We start from the raw sequence: 26003 nt of genomic DNA, 5'->3' as shown, positions 1-26003 counted from the left end.
TGGATGGTGAGCCAGTGCCACTGGATACTTTCTGGGGTTGTTTTCAATTTAGCTGTGAATTGAATGAGAAGAAAAACGTTTCTCTTGGCAATTTGATAGGCGCTAGCTCTTCTGACAGATGTTGGAGTTTATTATCCCACCGGGACAATGTTTTGTGGTTTGGAATTGCTAATTGCTTTGAAGGCTTGGTGCTGCGGGAGGAGCAGGATGAGCTGTCTGCAGGTAGCGGGTGCTGCCAGCACCCGAGGGCCCGGCGTGATGGACTCTGGTGCCTTCCTGCTAATGGCTTTTGATGCGGCTGCCAGCCTGGCCCTGGCACTGCGTCCTGGCAGCTCTGTGCGGTTTGTCAGCAGGGCTGGTGCTGACTCCTGTCCCTGGGGAGGGCTGGGCTGGGCTGGGCTGGGCTGGGGGGAAGCCCCGCTGTGCTGGCACTCATCCCTGTCCTGCTCTCCCCCATTCCTGGCAGGGTAGGCAGGGCTGGCCAGCACATGGTGAGCGTGTGGCACCAGGCAGGCACTGCTGGCATGTGGGGCATTCAGGCCGTGGGGCAAAGCCCAGCAGCTGGTGTAGATGGTGCCTGGCAGTGTTCCCTCTGGTGCAGGTGGCACTCTGTGGCACTCAAACCAGACTGGTGGTCCTCAGCCACCCTGTCTGTCACAATACACTGGGGATATCTGGGGGCTTTCTGGGTGCTGCTGCATGTGGGTGCACTCCCTGCTGTGCCCTCGGTGCCAGGGAGCTGAGCCATGAGCCCACCGCCTGCAGCCTGGCTGCCCATGCCCAGGGCCATTTCTCCTCCTGCTCTGCTGCCCGCTGTGCTGCTCTCGTAGCCAGCAGCCCGATGTGTCCCCCTCACACATCCAACAGCCCAGCACGTATCTCTGCTCTTGGGGTGACAACGAGGTGTCGGATGACGGCAGTAAATCTGGGAGGGTCCTGCTCCTCTCCAGCCCTCCCCGTGCGCTCGGGTGGCTCCAGGAGGCAGGTTAAGGATTCACAAAGGCTGATAAGAGCAGCCTGGTTCATGCAGATGGTTTGCAAGCCCATCCTCCCGACATGGAGCAGAGGCAGTCGGAGGTGAGCGTTTGCTCTGGGCAGCGCTTGGCGAACCCGAGCACGGCGGGGCTGGCGAGCCCACGGGGCGCTGGGCACCCCACGGGGGCTGGCACTGCCGGCCGGGCCGTGCAGCTGCTGCAGGGCTGGCTTAGCTGAGCTTTTGGGCTGAAAGCTGTGCCGGCAGCTTCCCTCGGCAGGGACCTGCCCGGGCTGTGCCCCTCCCTGCATCGAGCTGTCTCTTTGCCCTGCGTTTGGAGGGGGCCGGGCTCTGCTGGGACCCCCGGCTTTGCTGTCTGCCGTGCCCAGCACAGGGACACGCAGCCCGGGCCGCACGGTCACCCAGCAGCGGGAGCCGTGCCCGGGGCTGCCGCGGCTCCGGGAGGGCAGCAGCAGGGATTGCTCCTGGGAAGCTCCTGCATTTCTGGAGCCTTGTTTCCCACCCGCTCCTAGAGCCTTTTACAGGAGCACCCCCTTTCTCTGAGGCTGTCCTGCCAGCCCTCACATCCCTCCCTGCTGCCAGAGAGCCTGGTAGCCCCTGTGTCCTTCCTGTGCCCTTGGAGAAGAGAAGCCTTTGGCAGCGTGGAGCGTGGCAAGGCCGGAGCCGGGCAGCGGCAGTGGCCTCGGGGTCGCTCTGTGGTGGTGCCCACTGTGCTGCCCACGGGATTCGGGTCCCTGCAGAGAGCATGGGAGGCCTGAGGCTGTCCAGGTGGCTGCTCACCATGGCCAGGCTGGGAAGAGCAGGCAGCAATGAGCGCCCAGCCCTGCTCTAGCCTTGGATGGGTGCAGTTATGTGTGCTGTGCTCTCCTGATGCTGCTCCCCAGACAGAGCTTTGATGGAAGTGCCTGCAAGGAGCTGGGCTACATCCATCCTTCTGACCATGCTTTGCCTTCCCACAGGGGCTTGTGCCCTCGTTCTCTTGCTTGCCTTCCTGGTATTTTTATCTTTTTAACCCTTAACACAAATGCAATGTCTGTCCTGGGTCTGGGATTTGTGTATCAAGTGCAACCTGGCTGCAGCTTCTTAATTTTGCCTTTGACTTGCTGTCTGAGTTCAGACAAGTAACTTTACCCCTCTGTTCATGGTGCCCTGGGCATCAAACAAAGATTCGTCCAGGCCAGGATAAAGACCCCCCCTGTGTTAATGGTGAGAATTGAAACAACTCTGGGTCCAAACCCAAACCTTGGACCCCAGCGCTTCCGAGCCTCAGGGAAGCTGGAATCTGAATTTGGCTCCAAACCTCCAATGTGTGTCTAATAAAAGCTGAAATCATGAAATCAAGGGGCATACCTGCTCCTTTCTAATGCTGTCTGTGCCCAGCCCTTGCTGGGCTGGATCCTGGCTGGGTACCTGGGGCTGCCTGCTAGAGTCAGGCATGCTTGTGCCAGGGCCTCTGTGTGGGAGGGGACTCAAACACACTGGTTTTGAGTGAAATTGAGAAGAAATGCAATCTACATGTGTTTTAGTCCATATAAGATTTTGTGTAGGATTCTTCAGGGGGAAAAAGTATCCCAAAGACAGGACCTAAAGAAGCTGACAGACTAGAAATAAATTTGTCTCTGCCAGTCTCCTCCCACCCTGGTCCTGGAACCCAAGCTGTTGCTGCTCCATGGAGTGCCGGTGTCCGGGATGGGTTGCTTGTCTTGATGTCCCTGTGAGTCACCGTGAGTCCATGGCCTCTGTCCATCCACAGGCAGGATGCCAGCAGAGGGGCATGGAGCCACACACATGCGCTTTGCTGCCATGGGCTAGGCAGGAGGGTGCCAGAGAGGCCAGGCCCTGGCAGGACTCTCTTCAGGGGGCTTTGTCCTTTGTCCCCTGCCCTGGTTTCCTGTGCCACGGCAGGGAGTGGAGAATGAGCCAAGCTACTGGCATGCTCTGTGTCCAGCCATACTTCCCCCAGCTCTGCTGCCTGTAGCCTCCCCATCACTGCTGTCAGAGCACTGCTGGGAGCTCTGATGCAGACAGGGCTCCTGTGACCTCCAGCTCACCCCAAATTCCTTGGGGCAGTTTCTTGTGCCAGCAGCACTGGTGTGTATGGGTCACTTCCTCTCCAGACCATTCCGGGGGCAAATCAGGCAGGCTTTTGTCAGTGGAAGGGTGAGGTGTAAGGGCTGTGTCCCCCCAGCCACACCAGTGGTACCCACATCCTGTGTCTATACCTGCTTGACTTCCCTGGGAAGGGACCTGCTTCCTGCCTGGCCTCCTGCTCCATGGGACAACATGTCAGGGAGGGTGGTGAGGTACTGGGACAAGTTGCTCAGAGTTGTGAACACCCCATGCCTGGAAATTTTCAAGGCTAGGTTAGATGGGGCTTGGAGCCACCTGCTCTGGTGGAATGTGTCCCTTCCCATGGCAAAGGCTTGGAACTGGATTATCTTTAAAGCATTTTAAAATTCTGTTATTCCATGTCAGCTGGCCTGCAGTGGGAGAAGGCTGAGGGGTGGAGCACAGCCACTGTTACACCAGGCAGCACCTCTGCAAATAGGGTTTGCAGCATCTCTGGGGATGTAATTTGAAATTTGTCTCTTCCCAGGGCCTGTGTGGCACTTTGTCCTAGTGGAGCTGTGCTGGGAAGGGGAGCAGGCTACATTCAAGGCTGCAGGGAAGGTGCAGCAAGTCCACAGCGCTGCACAGAGCTCAGCCATGGGCACGGAGGATGAGGCTGCACAGGTGGCAGCTCCCATGGAAGGGAGGCTGTGAGCTGAGCAGGAAGGGCAGAGAGCAGCATTCCTGGTCCTTGGATGCACTGTGGGATTAGGCAGAGCTGCTGTGGATTTGTTGGCATTATAATGAAACAAATTTCCTTGCTGGTGTGGTATCACATAGACCAAACGCTGCTGGAGCAGCAGCAGCATTTCCCCAGCTCCCTGTGCTGCTCCCGTCTGTGATTCCCGGGGAGGGGCTGTGCTCAGAGTACCAGTGTTTTTCTTGGTGGGGCTGTTGGATCTGGGCACTTAGTGCTTTATTTCAGCTTCTGTCAGGTCTGCGGGGAGAGGAGAGGTGGGAAGAAAGGCTAAGAGAGAAGTGATGGAAATCTCAGCTGGCTGTAGGAGAGATGGAGAAGCAGATTGTAGTGTAGAAGTCTTTGATTGACCACAGTACCATTTTGTGGCTTTTTTCTCCCTCACTCTGGATAAAGCTGCAGCGTGACATCCATGCCATTAAACAGCCATGTTCAAAAGAGAAAATTGCTGCTATTTTCCCCCTTTACTTTACTGCCATAAAAAATTGATCCCACATAGCATCCTTATTTCAAAAACTGCTAAAAAATACAAAATTCTCATTTTGGTTTCTGACAGCTGCATAAAGCATTTTTTAAACAAAAGGGACATGAAACATGTAAAAAACCCTCAACCCTTTCCATCCACTGAAGTTTTTGCTCCAGAAAGATGCCTTTATTTTGAGAAGTGAGTGGGGAGAGAGAGCTCAAGTGTGACAGGGTGAGGAGGGATTTGGTTTCTCTCTTGAATCTGGTGATTAAAATTTTGACTTTGCTGGGAGCTGGACAATAGCTGGAGCAGCAAACCCCCTCACTTCCCTGGCAGGGATGGGATGGACTTCCTACAGTGGCTGGGTGCTTTTAAGGGATAATGGCAAAGCACTTCCACTGAGGTGGGAATGGGAAGGCAGCAAATTGGGGAGCTGAGGTCTGACAGAGTACTTGGCATCAACAGGCTGAGCCTGGATGCTGGGGAGAAATGGGGTGTCTGAGCTGCATCCTCCTGACCACATCTGTCTTACATCTGTCCCTACTCATCCTCCGTGGACTGGGACCTCCCTCCTGGCTGGCAGAGTGGCACCCTGGGAAGGTGATAGGCAGGAGAAAAGTGAGAGGAAGCCCAAAAATGGATTTAAATGGGTAGCAGGTCATGGCAGGTCCCTCTGGAGGGAGGGAATGGAGCTAGGTCAAGTAAGGACTGGGTCAGCTTTGAATCAGTGTTGATGGAGCATGTGAGAAGGATGGAGCAGTGTGGGATGAAGGGGAATGTGGACCTGGTAGGAGGGGACTTCAGAGAGCAGGGTAACAGGAGGTCAGCTCAGCTCAGCTCAGCTCTCGCTGGAGGAGGTAATGATCTTAATAAGAATCATCCCATTTAAACAAGATGCTTTTCTGGAAAGACAATTAAGCAGAGAGAGTGTTGAGAAGCACAGAGCGGGGCTGCCAGGACCCCAGTGAGCAGCAAGCTGCTGCTCCCTGCTTCCCACCTGCTCTCCAGCTCCTCCACTCTGCTCTCTTCCTGATCAATGCCCAGCCTCCTGCAGCCTCTGGGCACGGGTGCAACTGGTGCCTGTCCCAGCAGCAGGGATGGGTGCCACACTGCAAAGCAAACGAGGATTTCCAGATGAAAAGTTTTTCCTGTGCTCGTTGTGTGACTTGGATGGGTGTCCTGCAGATCTGCAATTACTGGAATGGTTCCTGAGAAGTGTGGTGGTGCCAACAAGGTATCCTTAATGATATTAGGTGGGACGAGGCTTGACAGAGGACTGGAGAGGGAAGGTGACAACTCAACAAGCTATTTGAGCTGCACAGGCTGTAAATGGTGTCACCAAATCAGTGTCACTGCAGGCCCAGCCTGCTCCCTCCGAGCGAGCAGGGCCATCAGCTATGCCACCACATCCTCCCCATATCTTCTCCCCATGCCCATTGACATCTGTTTGCCTTTTGTATCCAGCAGGCCCCTGAGTTATGAGGTTCTTTCCTTGACCAGGATCTCAGGGAGATGATAAAGAGGTAGATGAGCTCTCCATAAATAGCTCTGCCATTAAAAACCCTCAGCTCCTGTTTTAATGTTAGCAGGATTAGCTGTCTGCCAAAGCACAGGCTTAAGACTCGGCAGTAGGTTTTGCCCTGGTAATATGTCTCTATTTTCTCAGGCTTGATTTCTCCAGCCAGCCTGGCTCTGAATGCAATAAATTTTGCTCTTCTTTACACCTCAGCTGATGACTTCTTTTTTAGAGCTTGTGTCCTTGGCTAGCCAGAGACCCTTCAAAGCTAAATTTTGTGCTTGCTTACTCTGAAACCAATGAGGTCCTTACAGAAAGGACCCGTGTGTAGCTATTACAGTTGAAGGATATCACCTGTGCAGTTCTCCAATTTCCAAATTAATCTTAGTTTTGATTAATGGCCTAGATGTAAAAGGGATGTGCTAGTCAAATCTGTTGGGGTGCCACGTGGGTTATGCAGGTAGAGGAGAGTCAGGCTGTCACCAAGGAGCCCCATGACCTTGAGGAATGAGTAAATGTGAAGAGCCTGGAATGAAGGATAACATGAAGGGTGAGCATAAGAGCTGCTTCTGCAAATGGGTGATAGGCTGACTAGAAGGTCTGAGCTGTCATTGTTGGTTATAGGGTGACCATGAAGTTATGATGTGATGTGTTTGTGGAAAAAGCACATGGGATGTAGGGAAGCTCACAGGGGTGCCCGACACAGTGAGATGGGGGGACAAAATGCCATCCCATGGGGCTCTGGTGGCCTGTGATGACCTTGCTGTGTGTCCTGCCTGAGGAATCCCAGCAGCCTGGGAGCAGCTACCTGTCCTCTTCATCCATACCTGCAATGAGGTGACAGCTTCAGGGGGGGACGAGATGGTGGCTAGTGGGGTACCTGACACAGCTTTGTCTGGGATTTCTGCCCATGAGCAGGAGTCAGAGCACTGACTGTTCTGTGAATGCAGCAAGGGGGTGAATGTGCAGGGCAACAAAGGTTGTTCAAGTTCATGTACAGCATCAACAGAAAAATGAATGAGAAATTTCCAGTGGATAGCTCCGGGCTGCAGACCTGAAGGTTTCCAACCACCAAAGGAAGCTGATTCCAGAAAATCACCCTGCCAGCATGAGCAGAGGTAATCAGCCAACTGGTCTCCAGGCAAGCTGGTTCGCAGTTTCCAAAGGGGTCCCCAGGAAGCACGTGCCTGTGGTTGGTGACCCCAGGCCACCTTTCTGGCCACGGTGGCTCCTGCCAGCAGAGAGCAGAGCTGTGCCTGCCCCTGCCACATGTCAGTGGTGCCAGGGCGCTGTGCTGCACTGCCTCTTTGTTTTGAGTTTGGTTTAATTTTTTTTTTTTTTTCACTGCAATATAAACCCAGTGGGTCTTTAAGGCCATGCATGTGTAGGGGGATTTGCTGATGGCTCATCTTTCTAGCAGGCTTTTTCAGCTGAATGTCAGTTTATTGCTTTTGCAAATTGTCTTGTGCCTACACAGAACGGCTGCCTCAGCAGAGGGCTTTGCCAACAGCCTGCTCTATAAAAGGGTTATTAGGATAACAAGAAGGAAAATAGAAACCTTTGCAGAATCATAACAGTATAGTGTAGCCCTCCCCCTCCCCTCTCCCAATTTATTACCCTCAAGTGCTTCTGAGTCGGACTTAAACCATTGTGCTGCTGAATATAAACAGCAAGGTTAAAGAAGCCCAGACAGGAGCAAACTCTTTGGCAATTATCTGGTCAATGGCAGGGCACCGATCTGTAGCTCGGTGTAAACATCATCAGGAAAATATGCACAGTTTACAAATTAAAAAGCAATTGCATTGTCTCGAGCCAAGCCAGAAGCCTTCTGGTGTGATTAGGGTCTCACCAGTGGAGCCAGCCAGAGCATCCTTCGAGTCTCTGACTTCACTCCTTTGTCACAGGAGCCTACTGCTGGGTATTTCTGTTCCATCTGCAGTGTTCTCTACCTGTCTGGTGGGCATGTTTTATCAGATGGTTTTGTTTTCAAAAAAACCCCACATATTACACTGATAAAAAAGAGGCAGAATAAGGCCAAAAAACCGCCAAGGTAGTCTTTTTGTGAAACTTTAAAAATTATATTGTGGTTTTCTAAGCTTTGTGGAGATGGAAGCAATAAGTGAAATGTCCTGGTTGGCACACTGCAGATTGGGCTTGTTTGTTGTCTTTCTGATTTTTAGGGTCAACTTCTTTAAAAAAAAACCTTTTTGGTACTACTCTTCTCCTCATTGCTTGTTCTCACTGTTGTGCCTTACAGCTTCCTCTGCAAAAGGAGAGTTATTCTCTCTTGTTTGAAGCCAGCTGGGACAGAGATTAAATTATTTTATGAAGCTCACAGAAAGCCTGAGCAGAGCTTGTGTCTTTGAGCCTTGAAGTAGCAAAAGGCTGGACCCGTGTGCCTCTTTTTTTGTTGCCTGATTTCCTTGAAGGTTGAGAGTCTTTATTGCTAATTCTAACCTATGCACTGAAGTGCTGAGCTTTGGGGAATATTATGATTCACCAGGGATTTGCATGAGCACAAGTTGCAGAGCTGGACCCAGAGACATGTGGGGCAGTTTGGTGTGTGAACACACCATAGCCAGCCAGCTTCCAAGTTCCAGAAGTTTTGTGGGTGACTGCATATCTGTGTTCATTTAAACCAGGTCTTTCGGTGGAAAGATGATGGCAGTCACCTCCTCAGCTATCAGTTTTCCCCTCACTGCAGGTCAGCCTGAGCTGTGTGGAGCAGAAGGGCTCCCATCCTGCCAAAACCAGGACACCATCTCACCACAACTTCTGTGGGTTCCTGCTTCTATTTGTCCTGGCCTCACTGTTTGAATTCTGCTCAGCTCCATTTTTCACTGGTCCCATTCACGGAATTTCTTCTTTTCCTTCCACGCTGCTTTCCCACTTTGTGCCAAGGCCAGGAGAAGCAGGATTGATGTCCAGGAGGAGGACAGCAACAAAGCAGGGCTCGTGTGCCAGTGGATGGAGGTAGCAATGGGACTGAGCAATGGATGCCCGTAGCAGTGCTTTGTCTCCACTGCTCATGGCCAGTGAAATGAGTAACAAGACACCAGCATTGTCCTGGATACTGCTGGACTGTGGCAGGCAGGGCAGGGATCTCAGTGCCAGTCACTCTCCAACATCCTTTGCTTGATCACCCTCCAGGTCAGCTCCAGTGGTGGGAGCACTCCCTGGGGCATTTCCTTTGGAGATAACAGATAACCTAGCAGCTGGTACATGGGTGGGTGTTGGTGGGAAGAAGCCATGCTTGGGCCCCAGGGCTCCTGGCTCCAATCATCTGCTGCAGCAGCCTGGTCCATACATATGGTGACAGCCCCATGGATATATGTCTGAATTGCCCACACCTTCCTGAGTGAGCTAAGCCACAAGAGGGGCTGCAGAGGGGTGTCTTGTTAGGGGACCAAAGTTTCCAGAAGAGACACCTGCCCTGGGCACATTTCTTGATGCAATTTCTCTGAACTGCTGAGCATTCATCCTTTTTATTATTATTATTTCAAAGTGGAGAAAAGGACCTGGTGCCTTTGGATTGTTTGTGCAGTGGTTTTTTTCTTTATCCATCAGGTCCCTCTAGCTGGGCTGGGGAGAACAGTTCAGGAGCTGCGTTGCTTTGGGTGCCTCTGGCAGGAGTGAGCCACCCCATTCACACATCCCTGTTCCCAGGAAAGACCTGCTTGGCTCTGCCCCAGTCCCTGCCACCTACAGCACGCTCCCCAGGCAGGCCCAGGAGGTGCATGATCATTGGTGGCTACACCAGGCAGGATAAGCAGCTTGGCTTTGCTTAAGCTGGGAATCAATAGGGGATTAATTTGTGTTAAACACACGCTGCAAGGGAGGGTTTGCCCTTCTCCCCAAGGTGGTGCGGCCATGGATGGGACACAGGGGCCACAGACAGTTTGTACACATCATTCCTCAGCACTCAGCCACCAGGGACCAGCAGGAGCTGGTGAGAGGAGTGCTGGTGTCTAGGAAGAGCACTGGGGAGCTGGGAGCAGTGCCAGCACTGGGGTCCCACTGCTCCAGGAGCACTGGGAGACATCTACGTTCTCCTTCACGTGCCTCCACGCAGAGGTCCCATGGGTGCTCTGCAGCCAGCAGTGCTTTGTGTTCATGGGGATTTTAAGGTGATTCCTATAGTCTGCTTTGTCTTTTGAAGCTATGAGCCAAATGCATTCCCACTGACACCAGGTGCTTCCATGGGAATGGAATGTGCTCCTTTTGTGCCATGGGAGACATCTCTACCAAGCTTGGTGCAGGTATGCCTGGAGAAATGGGGTCACCTGGTGGGACTTGAGGCTTCATCCCACTCCTCTGGGATAAGTTTGAAAAGGGGCTTTCTTGCATTCCCTTTCCTAAAATTGGACTTTAGAGCCTGTAAAACTGAAAAGCAGAGCTGAGAGAGGCCATTTCCAATTCATCCTCCTGCAAAGGCACCTGGCAGGAGAGGTGATGGACACGGGAGGTTACCAGAACCCCCTGCAGCCTGCCCAGAGGTAGCCAACCACATGTGGAGAGCTGCTATGGGTTTGGTATACCAGCCAGCATTGTTATCAGCACAGCAGAAGTCATGCAGGTGACCTTGGCAGCCTGACTGGCTAGACTGGCATCACTGCTCCCACCTGTGAGACTTGGTCCCTGAGGAGCAGCCTTAAGAAAGCCTCTGGTGCTTGTGACTTGTGGGATGTCATATCCCACAGGGACAGTGCCACAAAGCTGCCCCAGCTTGACAGAGAGCTGGGAAACAGCTCTTCCTACAGAGCTGGTTTAAGTGAGCCAATAAGGGATGCAGGAAAGACTTGTTTGTATGGGTGTTACATCCAAAACCTGTAGGGCGTTTGGAAGGAAATGAGAGTGTGATGGTTTTTTTCTTTCCTGTGTTTTACGCTGATTCTGCATGTGCAGAGAAAGGCCTGGAACCAGCCAGGGGCTGGTCCCTGCTCCTGTTTCACTTTGGTTTGCTTTCTCAAGAGAGGACAGGGAATAAAAACATTATTCGCTTTTCTCTGAAAAGCTCTTGACATTTTTCCTGTAGCTTTAATACCAGAACTACCCTTTCCCGTGGGTTTTGTTGGAGGAAATCAGTTATATTGGATGCCTTGGTGTTATAGTTCTCCTGTCCCCCGATTCCTCCCTTTGTATGTTATTTCTTCTCACTGTTATTTTTGTGCCTTCTCTCTCCAGCAGCCATTCCTGGTGGTGTTTGTTTAGGCTCGGGCAGTGTCCTCCATCCCATGTCCTGCCTTGAGAGTGCCCCAGCCCACGAGATTGTTTTGGAACAAGAGAGTGCACAGGCAGCATCTTTCCACATTCCCATGTTTGATGTTCAATGGCAAGTGGGTCACCTTCAATAAAATGTGACAGACATTTGAAAAGTGCAAAACTGAAAGGGAAACCCAGTGATAGCAATGGTGGGGTTTGGGTTCAGTTTTTCAAAGGCACAAGCTCGTTCTGCTCGCCTGGTCTGGTGCTACATCGAGCTCGAACCACAGACCTACCACAGAGAAACTGCACACGTGGGAGCTCTCCCCCTCCCGTGGCTTCGTACATACATTGTCTCCTGGGGAAATGTTCCATTTTAGGAAGCAACTGGAAATGTTTCTAACAAATTATATAAAAATCAATAGACTCCCTGCTGAAGGGTCTGCCTCCTGCAGTGGTGAGGCAGAAGAAGGCATCTCGGTGCTCCGCTCCTGCAGCTCCCGCCTCTGCACGATCCTGGTTGACAACAGGTTACCCTGAGAGAAATGACAACACCCTCGTGTTCCAGTTTATAAGGTAGCAATCAGATCAGGTCAGGTTTATGATCCACCTAGCTTATTACCATCTCCATTAGTAGCTGCTAGCAGATGTTGGGAGAGAAGGATTATTACTCTCGCAATGCATACTTAGCTGGCAGATTATTGAAATTTCTTTCTAATCCTAAGCAGTTACTTGGAAGGTATAAATCCTTGAGTGATAGCACTTATATTCCTCTGTACTTTGATCTTGGCTAGCATAACCGATGATACTCTGATTAATCTGATTTCTGTTCCCTAAAAAGGTATCGTGTCTCTGGTATCTCGAGGCACTGAGTTCCACAGGGAGCTGTGCTTCTCATCATCAGATCTGGACTTTGAAATAATTGAGCTCAGAGGTACCTTCCCTCTTATTGAGGGGATTTATACTCCTGTGTCCTTTGAAATTCGTTTCTTCCTTTAAGTGAATCAAATCCCCTGAATGTTTTCAGTTTGCCAAAGCACAAGTTCCTCCTGTGCTCCCAGCAGCCATGTGCTCCTTCCTGCCCCACATCTTACCTTGTCCCCTGCTGGGCACAGCAGAACCATGGGTGGTGTCACAGGCGAGGGACACACCATAGGCCTGCTGTTAATATGACAGTTTTATATTCCACTCCTATCTGAGAATAAATGAGGATCTCTGAACGATCACTTACACTGAGATGCTTTGGCCTCCCTCTCTCCCTCAGATGGTTGGGGTTAATTTGAAGCTGCATCAGCGTGCATGACAGGTCCTAATTGTTGTTCTCCAGCAGTACCTTGGATGTGTTTGCCCTCAATTTCCTCTGTCTACATGCTGTTGAATGTCCTGAATGAGCTGGCTCCTTCAAAGCCATTTTCACATGTATCTAGTCCTACCTGATGTTTCCCCCTCCCTGCCTTCTTCTCAATACATATATATTCCCCACTTAGGATGCTCCACTATTCCCTTCTACAGCCAGCATTTTGATCCCTGTGCATTGGAAGACATCCTCCTCCTTCACTTTCTGCTCTGTCCCACCCTCTTTGTTTCCCCTTCTTAGGACTGACCAGGCTCAGATAAGATCTGTTGCACAGAAGAGTGTGCTTGACCTTTGTTTGCTTTTTAGAAGGTGAAGTAGCCCCTGCAGCTGAGCAGGGCTTTATAAAGCCATGAGCTCCTTCCAAGGAACTGAACAAATGCACCTTTAAAGGTCCTTGGAAGAAAAGCTTTACCACGGATTTTCTCAAGTCCAATATCCACCCTCCCCTGCACTCAGACTTTTTCCCTCCTTTCCTCCCACCTGAACAGCAAAAAATTAGGACATGATGGGAAAGGTTGAAATGGATGGTAGTGGTTCTCAAGACTGCGACTTGGCATGTCTCAGGCCTGCTGGGGTGTTTGAAGGGAAGACAAACCCTGATCTCATAGCACCTTGTGCACACACGGTGGTGTAAGCCTGGCTCCCTCCTCAGCACCGGCTGAGCCCGGCTGGCGCTGGCTCAGGGTCTGGTGCCTGGCATCATGCTTCTAGAGGGAGGCAAAAGGAAAGGCAGAAGGACCAAAGAGAGGATTAGAAAGCAAGGGCCCATTTGCAGCTGATTCAAGCAGAGGTTGTTTTGTTTTTTTTTCTGGAGAAGACAAAGGTAAAACCTGCTAATAGCCTTCAAATTCGTACAAACCTGCAGATGCTGGGCAGGAGACAATGATGAATCCTTTCTCCTTCCCTACACCTGCATGATTTTTAAATCCCTTGGTATCTTCCCTTATGATCATCCCCCTTGCTGGAGATTCCATCTCCCCTGCGTAGTGTGAGCCAGGGGAGCAGGTTTACTCTGTCCCACTCTTCTCCAGCACCCTGGAGCCACTGGCTGCAGGAGCTGTGTGATGCAGAGATCCCAAAGGTTTAGCAACCCTGACTAAAACAGCAGATCGAATTGTATTTATCCTGTATCTCATGATTTTGAAGGTCATCTTCCAGGCAGATGAGAGGAGCGTGAAGGGTGTATGGATTGTGCTGCCAGGGGAACTCTGCTTGCTGTGGTCACACTGGCAACAGTGTGGCTTAGTGGCTGCTGCCTTGCTCTGAGTTTCAGTGCTAGTGCTGTGCTGCTCACACCAAAGTGCTGCCCTCTAAGCCAAGGATGCCTCTAAGGATCTTCTCTAGGGCCCACCAGGGTCACAGCAGCAGCTGCTGCAACCTGCTTCAGCCCTAGATTGGGACAGGCATGTGTCCTAATGAAGTCTTGAATCAGCACCTCTGTGCTTCTTACTCTGCTGTAAGATCTTGGAAAGCTGGGATATCCTGAACTAGAGATTTCTCTGGCTCCAGCATTTTGGATGTTTATACACTGAATGACAAACAACTGAGTCTCCCCTGCAGCCAGTTCAGCAGGGAGAGCAATAGGATGCAGTACCTGCAATTGTCAGGTGGAATCTGAATGCTTTCCTTTCCTTTGCCACTGCCCAGCTCAGCCTTCAGCAGGGACACATCTCTGCAGCACTTATTTATATATTTTCCCTCTCCTCATTCATCAGAGAAATCAATTCCATTCCCCAAACAATGGTAAAGGCCTTGAGGAGATATTGATCTGTGGCAGAGCCAGAGAAAGGAGTATTTGTGACACAGAGATGCTCTTTTGTAAGTAAAAGATAATTACCAGATCATGGGGACAACTTGCTGAATAGGATGACATTAAATAGGCATCAGGGTGAAGGGCACCAGAGCCTCAGAATAAAGCACTGGAATAGTGCTGTCCTCCCCATCAGCTCCAGCTCCTCCTCCCTGCTTCCCTCTGCCATTTCTCCTGTTCCCCACCCCAGCCCCTCCTTTTGTCCCCACACTCCTTCCACTTTCATATCTCTATCCTTTCCCTTGGCTCCTGATTGTCCTGTCTCATCCAAATAAATACCCAATAACACTGCCCCAAATGCAGCCCCTCCTCGCTGGCTGGGGCTCCCACTACAGCAGGGATGCACTCAGAGCAAGCAGGTTCCTGTCCCCCAAACCAGGCAGCAGAAGGGCCTGCTCTCCTTGCCTTGTTTTGCTGGTACTTGCAAACCCTGGTTTATTTATTTCAGACCTCTTCAGCAGTACTGAGCTCTGTAGTAATGAGCTCCATGGTGATTTTAGTAGTTTTGAGGTAAGAGGTCTTGTATGGGGCAGGGGATGTTCCCTGCCTTGAAGTGTCAGCAGACAGGACTGGGATAGGGGTGACTGCTGCAGGACCTGGAGCCCAGGTCCTGGCTTGTACTGGCTCAGGAACTGATGGAGGTCTCTCAGCATGTTGGGAGTAGCATGTGTGCTCAGACACCTCGATTGCTGCTGGGTGTGGGGACCATGCCATAGCTAGAGCAAGAGCAAGAGCTGCCAAAGGGATGCTTGGGAGCCTTGTCTCCATCTGTGCTCCTCCTGGGACATCATGGGAGGCTTTCCCTGTCGGAGCAATGCCTGACACTGCCATGACTGATGGTCCAGTATGGCTCATGGAAGAGCCACAGTGGATTTGTTGTCTGGGCTCTCTAAGGCATCCCCATCAGCTGCCAGCTCCAGGGTTCACAGTCCCAAAGCAACAAGGGCCTTGACACAAGGTGCATTCCCAGATATCCCATTGTCAGGCAGCTTTTCTGCCTTAACTCAGTGTTGTGGGGGCACTTGAAGCCACATGGGGATGTTGGGTCACAGGGCTGGATGACAGTGTGGTTCACTGATGACTAGGAGAGCCTCTGCCAACTGCATCTCTGAAACTGGCACAGCTCAGTGTATGAAAAAACAACCCAGAGCTCAAAATACTACATTGTAAAAGATTTGGTTTTATTTACACTTACACTGGTTATTTTGTCTTAATTTCTTGCAGTTACACACCAAATTATCTATGCTGCATTTTTCAAGATTAATATAAGAGGAACAACCACCAGTCATGTGCTCTGCAGGTCTGGGAGGAAGGAGAGGGTCCCATCCCTGTGAAGGACACTGGGAAATGTGTGTCCCATGAGCCATCATTGACTCACTGTGTCTCATCCAGATGGTTCATAAAGTCTGACACTGCAGCCTGAATGTCAGCTAGGTCTGTGCTCCTGCATTCCTAAAAAACCCAGAGAGGTGCAGTCACCACCTGAATATCTGTGTGGGCAAGTGTGCCCTGGATGCCCTGGTTCTGGAGGTTTCCTTTCATTCCAACACATTTCCAAACCCCCGTCTCCAGCATTTTTGGTTCCCCCAGCACATCCTACCTGTTATCAGAATGGAGGTGAAGATAACTGAGTGCTTTCCCGGGCTCCAAGGGTGAAAGGGCTCTGGTATCTGAGGGTGTGAGCAGCTAACAGCCACAGCTGCCTCCAGTCCTCCCCTTCAGCAGGCATGGAGCTGGCATCCCTGGCTGGTGGTGCTGCTGTTACTGCTGCCTGCTTCCCACCGCTCCCCTGCAGCACCTTTGCGTTTTGCACCTTTGCATCCTGTCAGTGAGGTGCAGGGCTGAGCAGGGTGCTGGACATGAGCTGTGATTTCCATGCCTCTGTCAGCTGGCTGCTCCCTGGAGCAGCCCCTTGTCTGGCTGTTATCAGATGTCTCAGAGTTATTCCCTGCAATCGCCAGGCAAGAGCCAGCTTCACAGCCTGGCCAGCACTGTGCAAAGACACCAGATTAGGGCACCTTTAAAATCAGAAACAATAATAACAACACTAAAAAGCCCATTACCATTATTGAATAAAAGACCAACAATTTAAAAAAAGAAAAAACTTCTTTTAAATATTGTTGCTGCGTTTCCAGCTGTTCAAATCTTCCGTATTTAGTTATCGTAACAACAAAGTGCTGCATCTGATTTGAGCAGCGGGGAGGCAGCACCATTATTGAGGAGCATTTTAAGCAGTTGGGTTTTCTTCCTCGCAGTGGTGCTCTCTCTCCTGTTGAAGTCCCTTTGTGGCCGTGGTGGCAGCGATGGTGCCAGCGCTCAGCAACGCGGCCGTGCCGGGCAGCCCGGGGAGCCGGCAGCGCAGGAGGATGCGAAGGCAGGGCAGGGCAGCGCTGAGCTTCCCCGGGGAGCTCTCACACTGCAGAGTTCATGGGGAGAAGGAAATCAGAGCGAGTGAGAGCCCGGCTGCTGCTGCTGCTGCTGCTGCTGTGCTGCTGCTGCTGCTGTTGCAGGGAGGACAGGGTGTCGAAGGAGGTTCTCTTGGCTGAGCTGACCCTGGGGGCAGGAGGAGGTGGGGATGCTGCTGCCAGGGTCTGCCGGGGTCTGCCAGGGCCTGCCAGGGCAAGAGGGAGTTGTGCTGTGTCAGTAGTTTGGCTGGACCGTAGAATTGATTATGTTGGAGAAGACCAAACTCCAAAGTCCAAACTCTAGCCTGAGCAGCACCATGTTCACCACTAAACCACACCCCCAGGTGCCACATCTACTATCTGTTAAATCCCTGCAGAGATGGTCACTCAACCACTTCCCTGGGCAGCCTGTTCCAGTGCTTAACAACCCTTTCAGTGCAGAATTTTTTTCCCGATATCCAATCTAAACCTGCCCTGACACAACTTGACGCCGTTTCCTCTTGTCCTATTGCTTGTTCCTTGGGCAAGAAGACCAACAGCCACCTGTCTAGAACTTTCAGGTAGAGAGTGAGAAAGCTCCCTCTAGGTCCCCCCTGAGCCTCTTTTTTTTCAGGCTGAGCTCCCCCAGCTCCCTCAGCCACTCCTCATAGGACCTGTGCACCAGACCCTTTCCCAGATCCATCGCCATTCTCTTAATATGATCTAGCCCCTCAGTGTCCTTCTTGTGCTCAGGGGCCCAAAATGGAGCCCAGGATTTGAGGTGTGGCCTCACCAGTGCCCAGTACAGGGTGACAGTCACTGCCTGGTCCTGCTGACCACACTATTGCTGATCCAAGCCAGTTGCCATTAGTCTTCTTGCCCACCTGAGCTCACATTCAGCTGCTGTCAACCAGCACCCCCAGGTCCTTTTCCACTGGGCACCTTCCCAGCCACTGCCTGACCTGGCTGTAGAGGTATCCAAGGCAGTATGAACAGGCTGAGCATCCTGGAGGTAGGATCCCCATGCTGGCTGCTTCAGCTGGATGAAGGACCTTACAAAAGGAACATGGAGACCTGTAGCTTCTTCTGTTTTGGGCAACAAAAGGTTCTTGTTGCGGGTGGCAGTGGGGTGCAGCCAAGTAACATGGGATGGGGCCAGGCAGCAGCGTGTCAAGGGCAGCTTAGTTGGGGCATCAGTGATTCATGGAGGTGAGATGATTGCTGAGAACTTGGTTTTGTCACCCCAGACTGGTAGGGATGGCGAGGAGGTGGAGACATCTGGTGTGGGAGACTGCAGCAGAGGCTGGGGAGGCTGAAGAGGCGGGGCAGGCTGAGGACAAGGACATGGCAGATTTCCTTCCTATCAAAAAAAGGCTATTTTGGTACCATCTCCCAAGGTGGGGAGGGTTGGCAGAGATGTGCAAAAGCGTGCAAAGACTCTCAGAACCATTTTGAATGGCCTTGATCAGCTGCATGGAGACAAACTGCTACGGCTCTGGGGACACGGGGGCCGGTGAGCCCGGTGGGAAGGACACACAATGTCCATGGGACAGGCAGCATGGGCAGAGCCCTCAGAGGAGGTGGCACAAGTGGCACAAGGTCAGCAGGTGGCTGGCAGTGACCAGTCCCTCACCCATCACATTTGAGGTGCTGGGCCACACGGAAGCTTTGCAAACAGGAGTGACCACAGTGTCCCCGGGCTCCTCGCCACCGCGGCGTGCTCCCCCAAAGGTTACCTCCAACCAGAGGCGCATTGTGGGTAATGAGATGCAAATTGATAGCAAGACAATAAGACTGTCTTGTGAGCCCTTCGACAGGGGCCAGTGTTTAAAAGTCAGCCTGATTGCCTCGCTGGCAATTTGCATAGCATTAACCAGAGAGATTTTCTTTTTAAACTTGAACTTTTTTTTTTCTAGAGGTCACCTCAAAGTAATTACAGCTCTGGCAGTCACTTCATGAAAGAGAACTCAGTGGTTGTGGCTGGGGTGTGAGGAGGAGACTTACCCAGAGTGGGGAGTGGGGACATGTGTTCATGGGAACTGGGGTGGGTTTTAGTGTGTGCACTGAGATAATTCAATAAAAGTCTCCCTGATTGCTGAGCACTGCATCTGCTATGGGATACACCATGGTCTGAGTCCCAGCACATGAAAGGGATCAGTCCCCTCTATTGTTATGTCCAGTGAAGGTACAACCTCCTCCTGGGCCTCACCTGCTTTGCTGGGCTGGAAGGGGATAGGGTAACCCTCTTGCCCACTTGGGATGCTGTGGTGAAGAATGTTGGGAGAGCCAAGCCCTGGGGTGTTTGCACCTTCTCCTTCTCCACAGTTTAGTTCAAGTGGAGATTTCAAGCTTTTTTCTTTGAAGTCATGGTAAAAGTGACTGGAGAGCTCAGCCAAGGAGTTCTACAGGAGAGTGGTGTCAGACTGCTGGGAGCACTGTGGCTGCTCTGCTCTGACCTAGGCCATTTACTTTGACAATTGAATTCTTTGTATTAAAAGTGGGCAGGTGTCCCTTAGTCTTGCAGTTGGACAAGATGATTACCTCAGGTCACTTCCACCTGAGCTGTTCTGTTCTGTTCTACTCTGCCGTATTCTGGTTTTTAGCAGGTTGATTGCTTAGTGCAGATCTTTGTAACCATTTGGTTTGACCAAGGTGAGGAGCAGTGCTTTCCCTGGCAGCTCTGCCAGCATCCCTGAGGAGCAGCCTGGAGCAGTGAGCAGCTTGGAGGGAGAAGGGGCTGTCCTCCCCAGCAAAGTGTCCGCCCAGCCTGCGAGCAGGCGTGAGCTCTGCAGAGGTTCAGCTACGCTGCTGCAAGTACAGAGCCAGGCAGTGCTCTGACAGAGCACCTCTCATTTCCAAGGCTGTCCTCAGACACCAAGCACGTGCTCCGTGCTCAGCCATCCCGTGTGGACATGGGATGGTCGCTCCAGATGGTGTCTGTTGGGTGGCTGGGCCCTGCCACCGGCTGTGCCGCGGCGCGAGCGGTCCCTGCAAGGCAGCACATCCCTGCCGTGGGAGGCAGCGAGTCAGAGTGGTGATGGGTTGGAAGAGCCAGCTGGACAATTTTATCACCATTAATATCATTTGTAGTTATGCAAGCCGTGGCTATGATACAAATAATTAAATCTCATGCTTCACAGCATCAGCTGATGGCTTGCTGCAGTCAGGAGTGAATCTCCTACACAGAGCGCACGCGACTGATTAACTCTGTTAGAGGGATTGGTTTAGCTCTCCTTCCTCTGGCTTATTCCTCAGTTTCCTCCCTCCTGGCTGTAGCTGTGAGGCTCAGTGTCAGGACATCTCTTTCTCCTCCTTCACAAAAGCCCTGCTGTTGGAGGATGCTGGAGATGCTCAGAGGAGATGCCATTCCTGCTCCTGCCACCTGGTCTGCAGGTAAATCTTCCTGTTGGGGCATCCTCTGCTCCTGCCCAGGGTCTTCAGGCCATGTGCTCATTTTCCTCCCATCTCCTGGCAGCCCTTACATCCTGAATCCTTGGGATCTTTCTCTCTGGGCTGCCACAAAGCACCAATCATCTCCTGCCAAGCTGGTGTATGATCTCATAGCTAGCCATAATCTCATCTCACAAAGTTCTTCCTCTTCCTCCTCATCATCACCTGGAGAGGTTCCATTCTCCAGGCTGAGGTCAGCTGGATACACACACATCCTTTCCTTTCTTGGTGGTATCATTTTACCCTGACTTTTAGCAGATTATTGGAGATATTTGTGAGCAGAGCTCACAACACTCCTCTGGGTTTGTCAGCAGCTCTGGCACCCTTGATGTCTTCTCCATTCCCTGAGCAGCCCCCTTCTGGGACAATATCCCAGCCAAGCCTGGAAGGATGAAGATCAGCAGTTTGATGGCACCAGGTTATTGACCAACACTGTCTTAGCAGGTCACTGTGGTCTTAGCTGGGAACAGCAGAGCCGATCCTGTGACTCTGTGCCTCGTCAAGGGAATCAGGGTGGGAAAACTGAGCAGAGAATATTTTTATATTTTTCCTTCTAAGTTTTTTTTCCTCTTTCCCTCATATTTTTTTTCCATTCCTAAAGATTGAGTATAATCAGAGCTAATCAGAAAATTATGAGCTGTCTGATTGCTGATTAGATTCCTAATGTTAATATAGTCAAGAAGCCTCTCTTAGTGTTGTATTTTAAGGGAAGTGTAAAAATAACATCTTAGAAGGAGCAAGCCAGAGCGGCTGGAGCAGCAGGAAACACTGGCAAAGGAGGGCAGGGTTTCACCACTGGCAAGAATTCAGGCCAGCAGTGAGGCAAGGGATGCTATCCAAACTGTACCCAGGTGTGAATGGGCTGCAGAGCCTGGGAGGAATAGCATAAAACCAGCTTTTCCCACAGGTTAGTCCTTGAGCACACCCAAACCTGGAAATTTTGCTGCTGTGCTCTGGAAGAAGGCATGGAGCTTGCTTATTCATTTCCCTTCCCAACAAAGAGAATTTTCACAGATAATTTAGTTCATGCCTCTCCCAGCACCATGGCCCTCCTCACCTGCTGCTGCAGGCAAGGGTCAGCCTCAGGTGATGGGTAAAGGGAGTCTGGGATGTGCCCAACACCCCTGAGTGGGACCTGCAAAGACTTGCTGACAGTGGTGGAACACTCCTTGCCTGAAAGGCAGGGGTGAGAGACCCTCTAGGGTGCTGGTGAGTCTCAAGGTTCTGTGGTCAAGATGGCCCTGAGATCATAAAAAGTCTTTTCCTCCCAGCCCCGCAGCCAAAGAAGCCCAGATGCGTTGGTTTTGCTTCTCTTATTTTCTCTTGTCTATAACATTCTTTCTCTGATCTGCTGAGCTCTGTCTAGCAAGTTGGATTGTTGCATTCTGTCTGCTCTCTAGGGTGGTGTTTACATTTTATACTATGAACTATGTGTACTTTATTTACTATTAATTACCAATACCTTTCACCTATGTTAGACAGTGTGTCTCTAAACCAATAAAAAGTGTCACCATCACAGTGAAAGATGGAGGACAAGAAGAAGAAGGACAAGACACACCCAAATTCCTCCATCTTGCCTCCTGAATCCCATTCTAAAAAAACCCCAAAATTCTACTCTTTCACCTTGTGTTACATTAACTCAAACTCTTGTGACCTGTAAATAAATCTTCACGCAAAGTTGGCAGGTTTTGGCTAAAACTGAAGCCACAGGTGTTTTTGACTTCATGCCAAGGTCTCCGAGCCCCCTGCCAGGGTCTCAAGATAGCCAGGGCAGCCAGAGGGATGCCCTGGGTTCCCACATTTCCCCCTCCTATTTGCACAAAAACACTTCTTTGGCAGCCCTGTTCATGGCCCACAGCATGCATTTAAAAAGAGAGGGATGCTCCTGATCCTGGTGGGAGTTGAGAGAAATCTTGTCTGCTTGTGCTTGGCTGAGCTGTTGCAAAAATCTTCTGAGCCTTCCAGAAGCAGATTTAGAGGAGGAGACTCTGCATGGGGATGGCCCAGGACTGAAGTTTTGCCCTTTTTCAATCCATGGGGCTGATGCCTCGAGTAGTGCAGTGGAACTGCCGGCCCTTTCCTCCACTTTCCTCCACAGTCCCCACCAGCAGCAGCTCAGCACTAACTGTGGGGCTGAATGCAGGTATTATGTTCTGGCACACCAATGTTCCTGTTAATAAGCTCCTCACCATTCACAGGGTGTTTTACTTTGATTCATCCCAACGGCAGTGCTGTATAATGGACTATATACTGTAATTGTCCCCCATTGTCACTACTTAATAACTTAGTATGATGTTATCGCAGCCATTCGCAGGGTTTTTTGCAAACTTTGATGAATAATATTTTGTTCTTAGGGAATTAAAAAAAAAAATGGAGGGAATGGTGAAAAGAGGCAGAAGTTGGACAGAAGTCTGCTCTAATTGCAGAATGGGCTTAATAATAGAAATGTCCACAGCGTCCAGGCTGCTTTTGTTTCTGAGTCTCTGGGAACATCCGCTGGGCCAGCCAGGATGGAGCTGCTATTAAATACCATTTATTTTTTTAAAACATCTTGATCAGTAGGAATTGGCTCTGTGCTTGGGGAATTTATTTTGCTTTGCTTGCTCTTGACAAGTCTGAGCTCAGACACAGCAGATGGGATCCATGTTTGTTTCCACAGACTGGGATGAGGGATGTGATATCCATGGGGTGGGTACAGGAGCCATGAAATGATGGACATGAGAGTGCAAATGGTGGTATTCTGTGCATGGCAGCAGAATCAACATCTGTCAAGATATTTGGAGAGAACTTTGGGCTCAAGGTTGAGCAGCTGCAGGCAGAAGAGCTGTGCTGGAGGCATTTTCTCCACATTTGAGCTCTCTGGCTGCCTCTCCAAGTTAGGTGTGCAACATTCCACCAAATATTTGTGACTCTCAAGAATTTGTCAGCTCTGAATGCTTATGCTAGCAGATTCCATGTCTAGCAGGGGAAGGAAAAGTCCAGAAGAGATCAAATATGATGAAAAGCAAGGTGGGGAGGTAGATGCCTGGGCTAGAATGCCCTGGGTGGGAGGCAGGGGAGGGCTTCTCAGCATCAGGTAGGGACCTAAATGAGTTTTTCCCTGTAACACATGTCCTGACCTTTTTTTAAAAATGAAATCTATTTTATTAATTTTTTTTATCAAATCCATCCATGAAACATTAAAGATATGACTGTGGAAAAGGTCAAGGAACGTGTAGTTGTTGAAAACTTGTTCCACTTGATGGTTTTTCCCTTAGGGAAGCTCCTCCATGCTTTCTCCTCCCCCACCTCGGTCTTTAAAACAGAAAGTGTCAAGTTGCCTTGAATTTTGGGTTTAACAGAAACAGCAAAACATGTTCCAGGAGCAGGACAGTGGAAGGGCACTGCAAGTTCCCTTGGGGAGCTGCTGCAATCAGCCCAGTGTTGGCACATGGAAAACCTGACCTGGGAAGGATTTCTCCCCACAAACACAGACTCCAAAGGAGGATTGTAGGGTCTTCATCCCTGCTGGAGCCATGGCCTCAGGGAAAGGAGAGGCTCTTCAGGGGGCTGGTCTGCAGTGAGCACATATCTCAGGCAGAATTAATAAAGACAAAACCTAAGAAATGTGTGTAGTGGGAAGTTGTCCTGGTTTCAGGACATGTGCTTTGGGTCCTTCTCCTTGGCTTGTGTCCCTCTTTGTTCCCATGGGAATGGAAGGCAGTCACACTGCTGCAGGAGGGGAGGAAGCTGAGCTCTCCTGACAGGGGTTTATTAGCACCAACACTTCCCAGCATCACATCTGCCAGCAGGAGCCAGATCTGCAGTAGGCAAGGAGAGTTGCTCTCCTTGCACAAGCAAAGAGAAGGAACAAAAGAAAGAAATTAAGATGACAAGAGTCAGAAGAGGGCCTGTTTTGAAGTTCCTTGGTCAAGTTGAGTTACTTGTAACATAGGATCAGCAGTCTGTGTAAACCAGAAAACAGGGAAGTAGAGTGGATACATCTGCCAGGGCCTGGGCTCGGTGTAGAATATACCAGACCCCATTGCATCCATGGTGGTTGTTCTCTTCTGTTTGGTTCCTTCTTTCATTGTAATTGAGGAAGCTGGGCCATAAATGGGGCTTGCTGAGCTGTAAAAATGCAGAGTTGAACAACACTGAAATTTTAGGCTCCAGACAAGAGAGAATAGCTGAATGGAGGGCAAAAGCAAAGCAGCAACCATCCTGCTCCATCAGCACAGTCTGGATTTGCCCAGTGGTCCATAAGCATCAGTGTAGGCATGGGGACTGACAGGAGGTACTGTGTGAAGATCTGGGACTTTGAATAAGAAGACACAGGAGTGGGAGGGCACATTGGGACATCTTGACAAAGAGCAATGAGGTCTGAAGAGCTGGAGCTTTGAGCTTTGCCAAAGAGCAGGAGGCTGAAGGCCAGGAGAAGAGGCCTGATCTCAAAAAAGGGTGTCTCAGTGGGATGAGAATGGGTCCTGGCAGCCTGGAGGCTGCCCCTTGCCCCATGGAAATACCAGGAGGAGCTGAATGAGTGTTGAGGTCACTGTGAGCTGTCACATTGGGAACATCCATTTGGTGGCCTCCTGAACTTGCTCCCTTCCATCTCCCTGAAACTCCCCCACCTCACCTGGGAGCCACTGGGGTTTCTTTGCTGTTTGTCTGAAAGTTTGAGCAAAGCTGGTTCCAGCTATTGTCCTTGTTTGTAGAGCAAAATACCACTAAAACATCCTTTCTATGACTTTCTGCACTGCAGTTGGTTTCTTTTTGGTGTTAAAAACTGACAATATCAACTGCTCTGTTTTTGTTGCTATCACAGTGGCAATGGAGGCCTGAGTAACTGCTCAGTGTGTCTGACCCTGTCAGACTTCAGGAGAGTGGCTGATGGCACTAGAGGACATCAGAAAGGTGTCACATGTGTCCCTGGAGGGTTTCAAGTGGGGAAGTTTGGTGGGTTTCTCTCAGTTTGCCAGGGTTGTGGGGTGGGCGGTGGTATTTTGGGGCACTCTTGTGGAATTTGTGCACGCTGCGAATCTGCCTTAGCATAAGAAGCCGAGAGCAGAGGAGCTCCGGCTGCAGCGGGAGGTGCCACATGGAAATCCCCGGCGGCGGCGGATCATGAGCCAGGCGCTCTCTAAAGCTCGGCGAGAGGTGATGCCTTAAAATAAATCGATTGTAAGTGGTTTCCAGTACAAACTTTCAACAGCCTCCGCCTGAATGAAAGGCAGAGAGCTAAAGGGGAGGATTTCAAAGGTGCAAAAGGCTTCAGGCCCATGGAGCAGGGAGTCAGGGGCCTGCCAGGATGCAGGCTGCATTTTGGGTTTTCAGGGATGCCCTCCTGCATCTCAGAGGAGCTTCTGTGTTGTTGGCACCATGTGGGGAACCACAGGGAAGGGAGAGCCACTCCTTGAACTTCTTCTCATCTTTACATGGAATTTATTTGTCCAAAATACACATGGATAATGATAAGGAAGGATTTTTTTTTTTTCTTTGAAGACTCTGGCTGTTAAGCCCTGGCCAGGCAAATTCCTCCTTCTCCTGCCCAAGTGATGAGCTGTATCACTTCCTTTTTTTTTTCTTTATTTTTAAAAAACTCTGTTCCTCCAAGCTCTAAGTAAAATTGATTTTTAAGTGCAACTATCTCTTATAATTGCTGCTGAAACGCCTTGTGGTTATTGTAATGGATTTTGAACTGTGACAAGTCCTTCTTGATGATTATAGCAGGAGGTCCACAGGATATTTAAGTGTGTTTTAGGGAGTACCATTTGTTTGAATATTTGGAGTATATTTGGGAGGAGATGGGGCTGGAGCAGTGGGCTGAGATTGTGACTTACATGCTGACCCTCCCAACACTGCAGAAGCTGAGCCTGCCCTGGGACCCCATGCCAGAAGGGACCGTGTCCAAAAATCCTTTGTGGGAGCCATGTCTCTCCAGTCACCCATCCCATGGGAGCCACAGCCCACTGGCATAGGGGGAAAGGAGATGCAAAGAGCCCAGGGCAGTGCTGTCTCCTCCTCCACAGCTTGGTG

The 26003-nt window shown here is 50.7% G+C and overlaps 1 protein-coding gene across 3 annotated transcripts in view; it reads left to right on the top strand.

The window, feature by feature from the left end:
- Positions 1–26003, top strand: part of CACNA2D2 (calcium voltage-gated channel auxiliary subunit alpha2delta 2) — a 217815-nt gene that overhangs the window by 134046 nt on the left and 57766 nt on the right. Inside the window, exon 1 of one of the 3 annotated variants that reach the window (XM_085590685.1) lies at positions 1042–1077. The exons of the other annotated variants lie outside the window; for them this stretch is intronic. Coding sequence (XP_085446811.1) covers positions 1057–1077 — 21 coding nt within the window. The 5' untranslated portion in view covers positions 1042–1056. Of the gene's footprint in view, positions 1–1041; positions 1078–26003 lie in introns of those variants that run through there. 3 annotated transcript variants of the gene reach the window in all.

Source organism: Lonchura striata, chromosome 12, assembly GCF_050655825.1.
Source record: "Lonchura striata isolate lonStrDom1 chromosome 12, ASM5065582v1, whole genome shotgun sequence".
Classification (NCBI taxonomy): domain Eukaryota; kingdom Metazoa; phylum Chordata; class Aves; order Passeriformes; family Estrildidae; genus Lonchura; species Lonchura striata.
The sequence above is the reverse complement of the archived record's forward strand: the minus strand, read 5'-3'. Positions and strand labels throughout refer to the sequence as shown.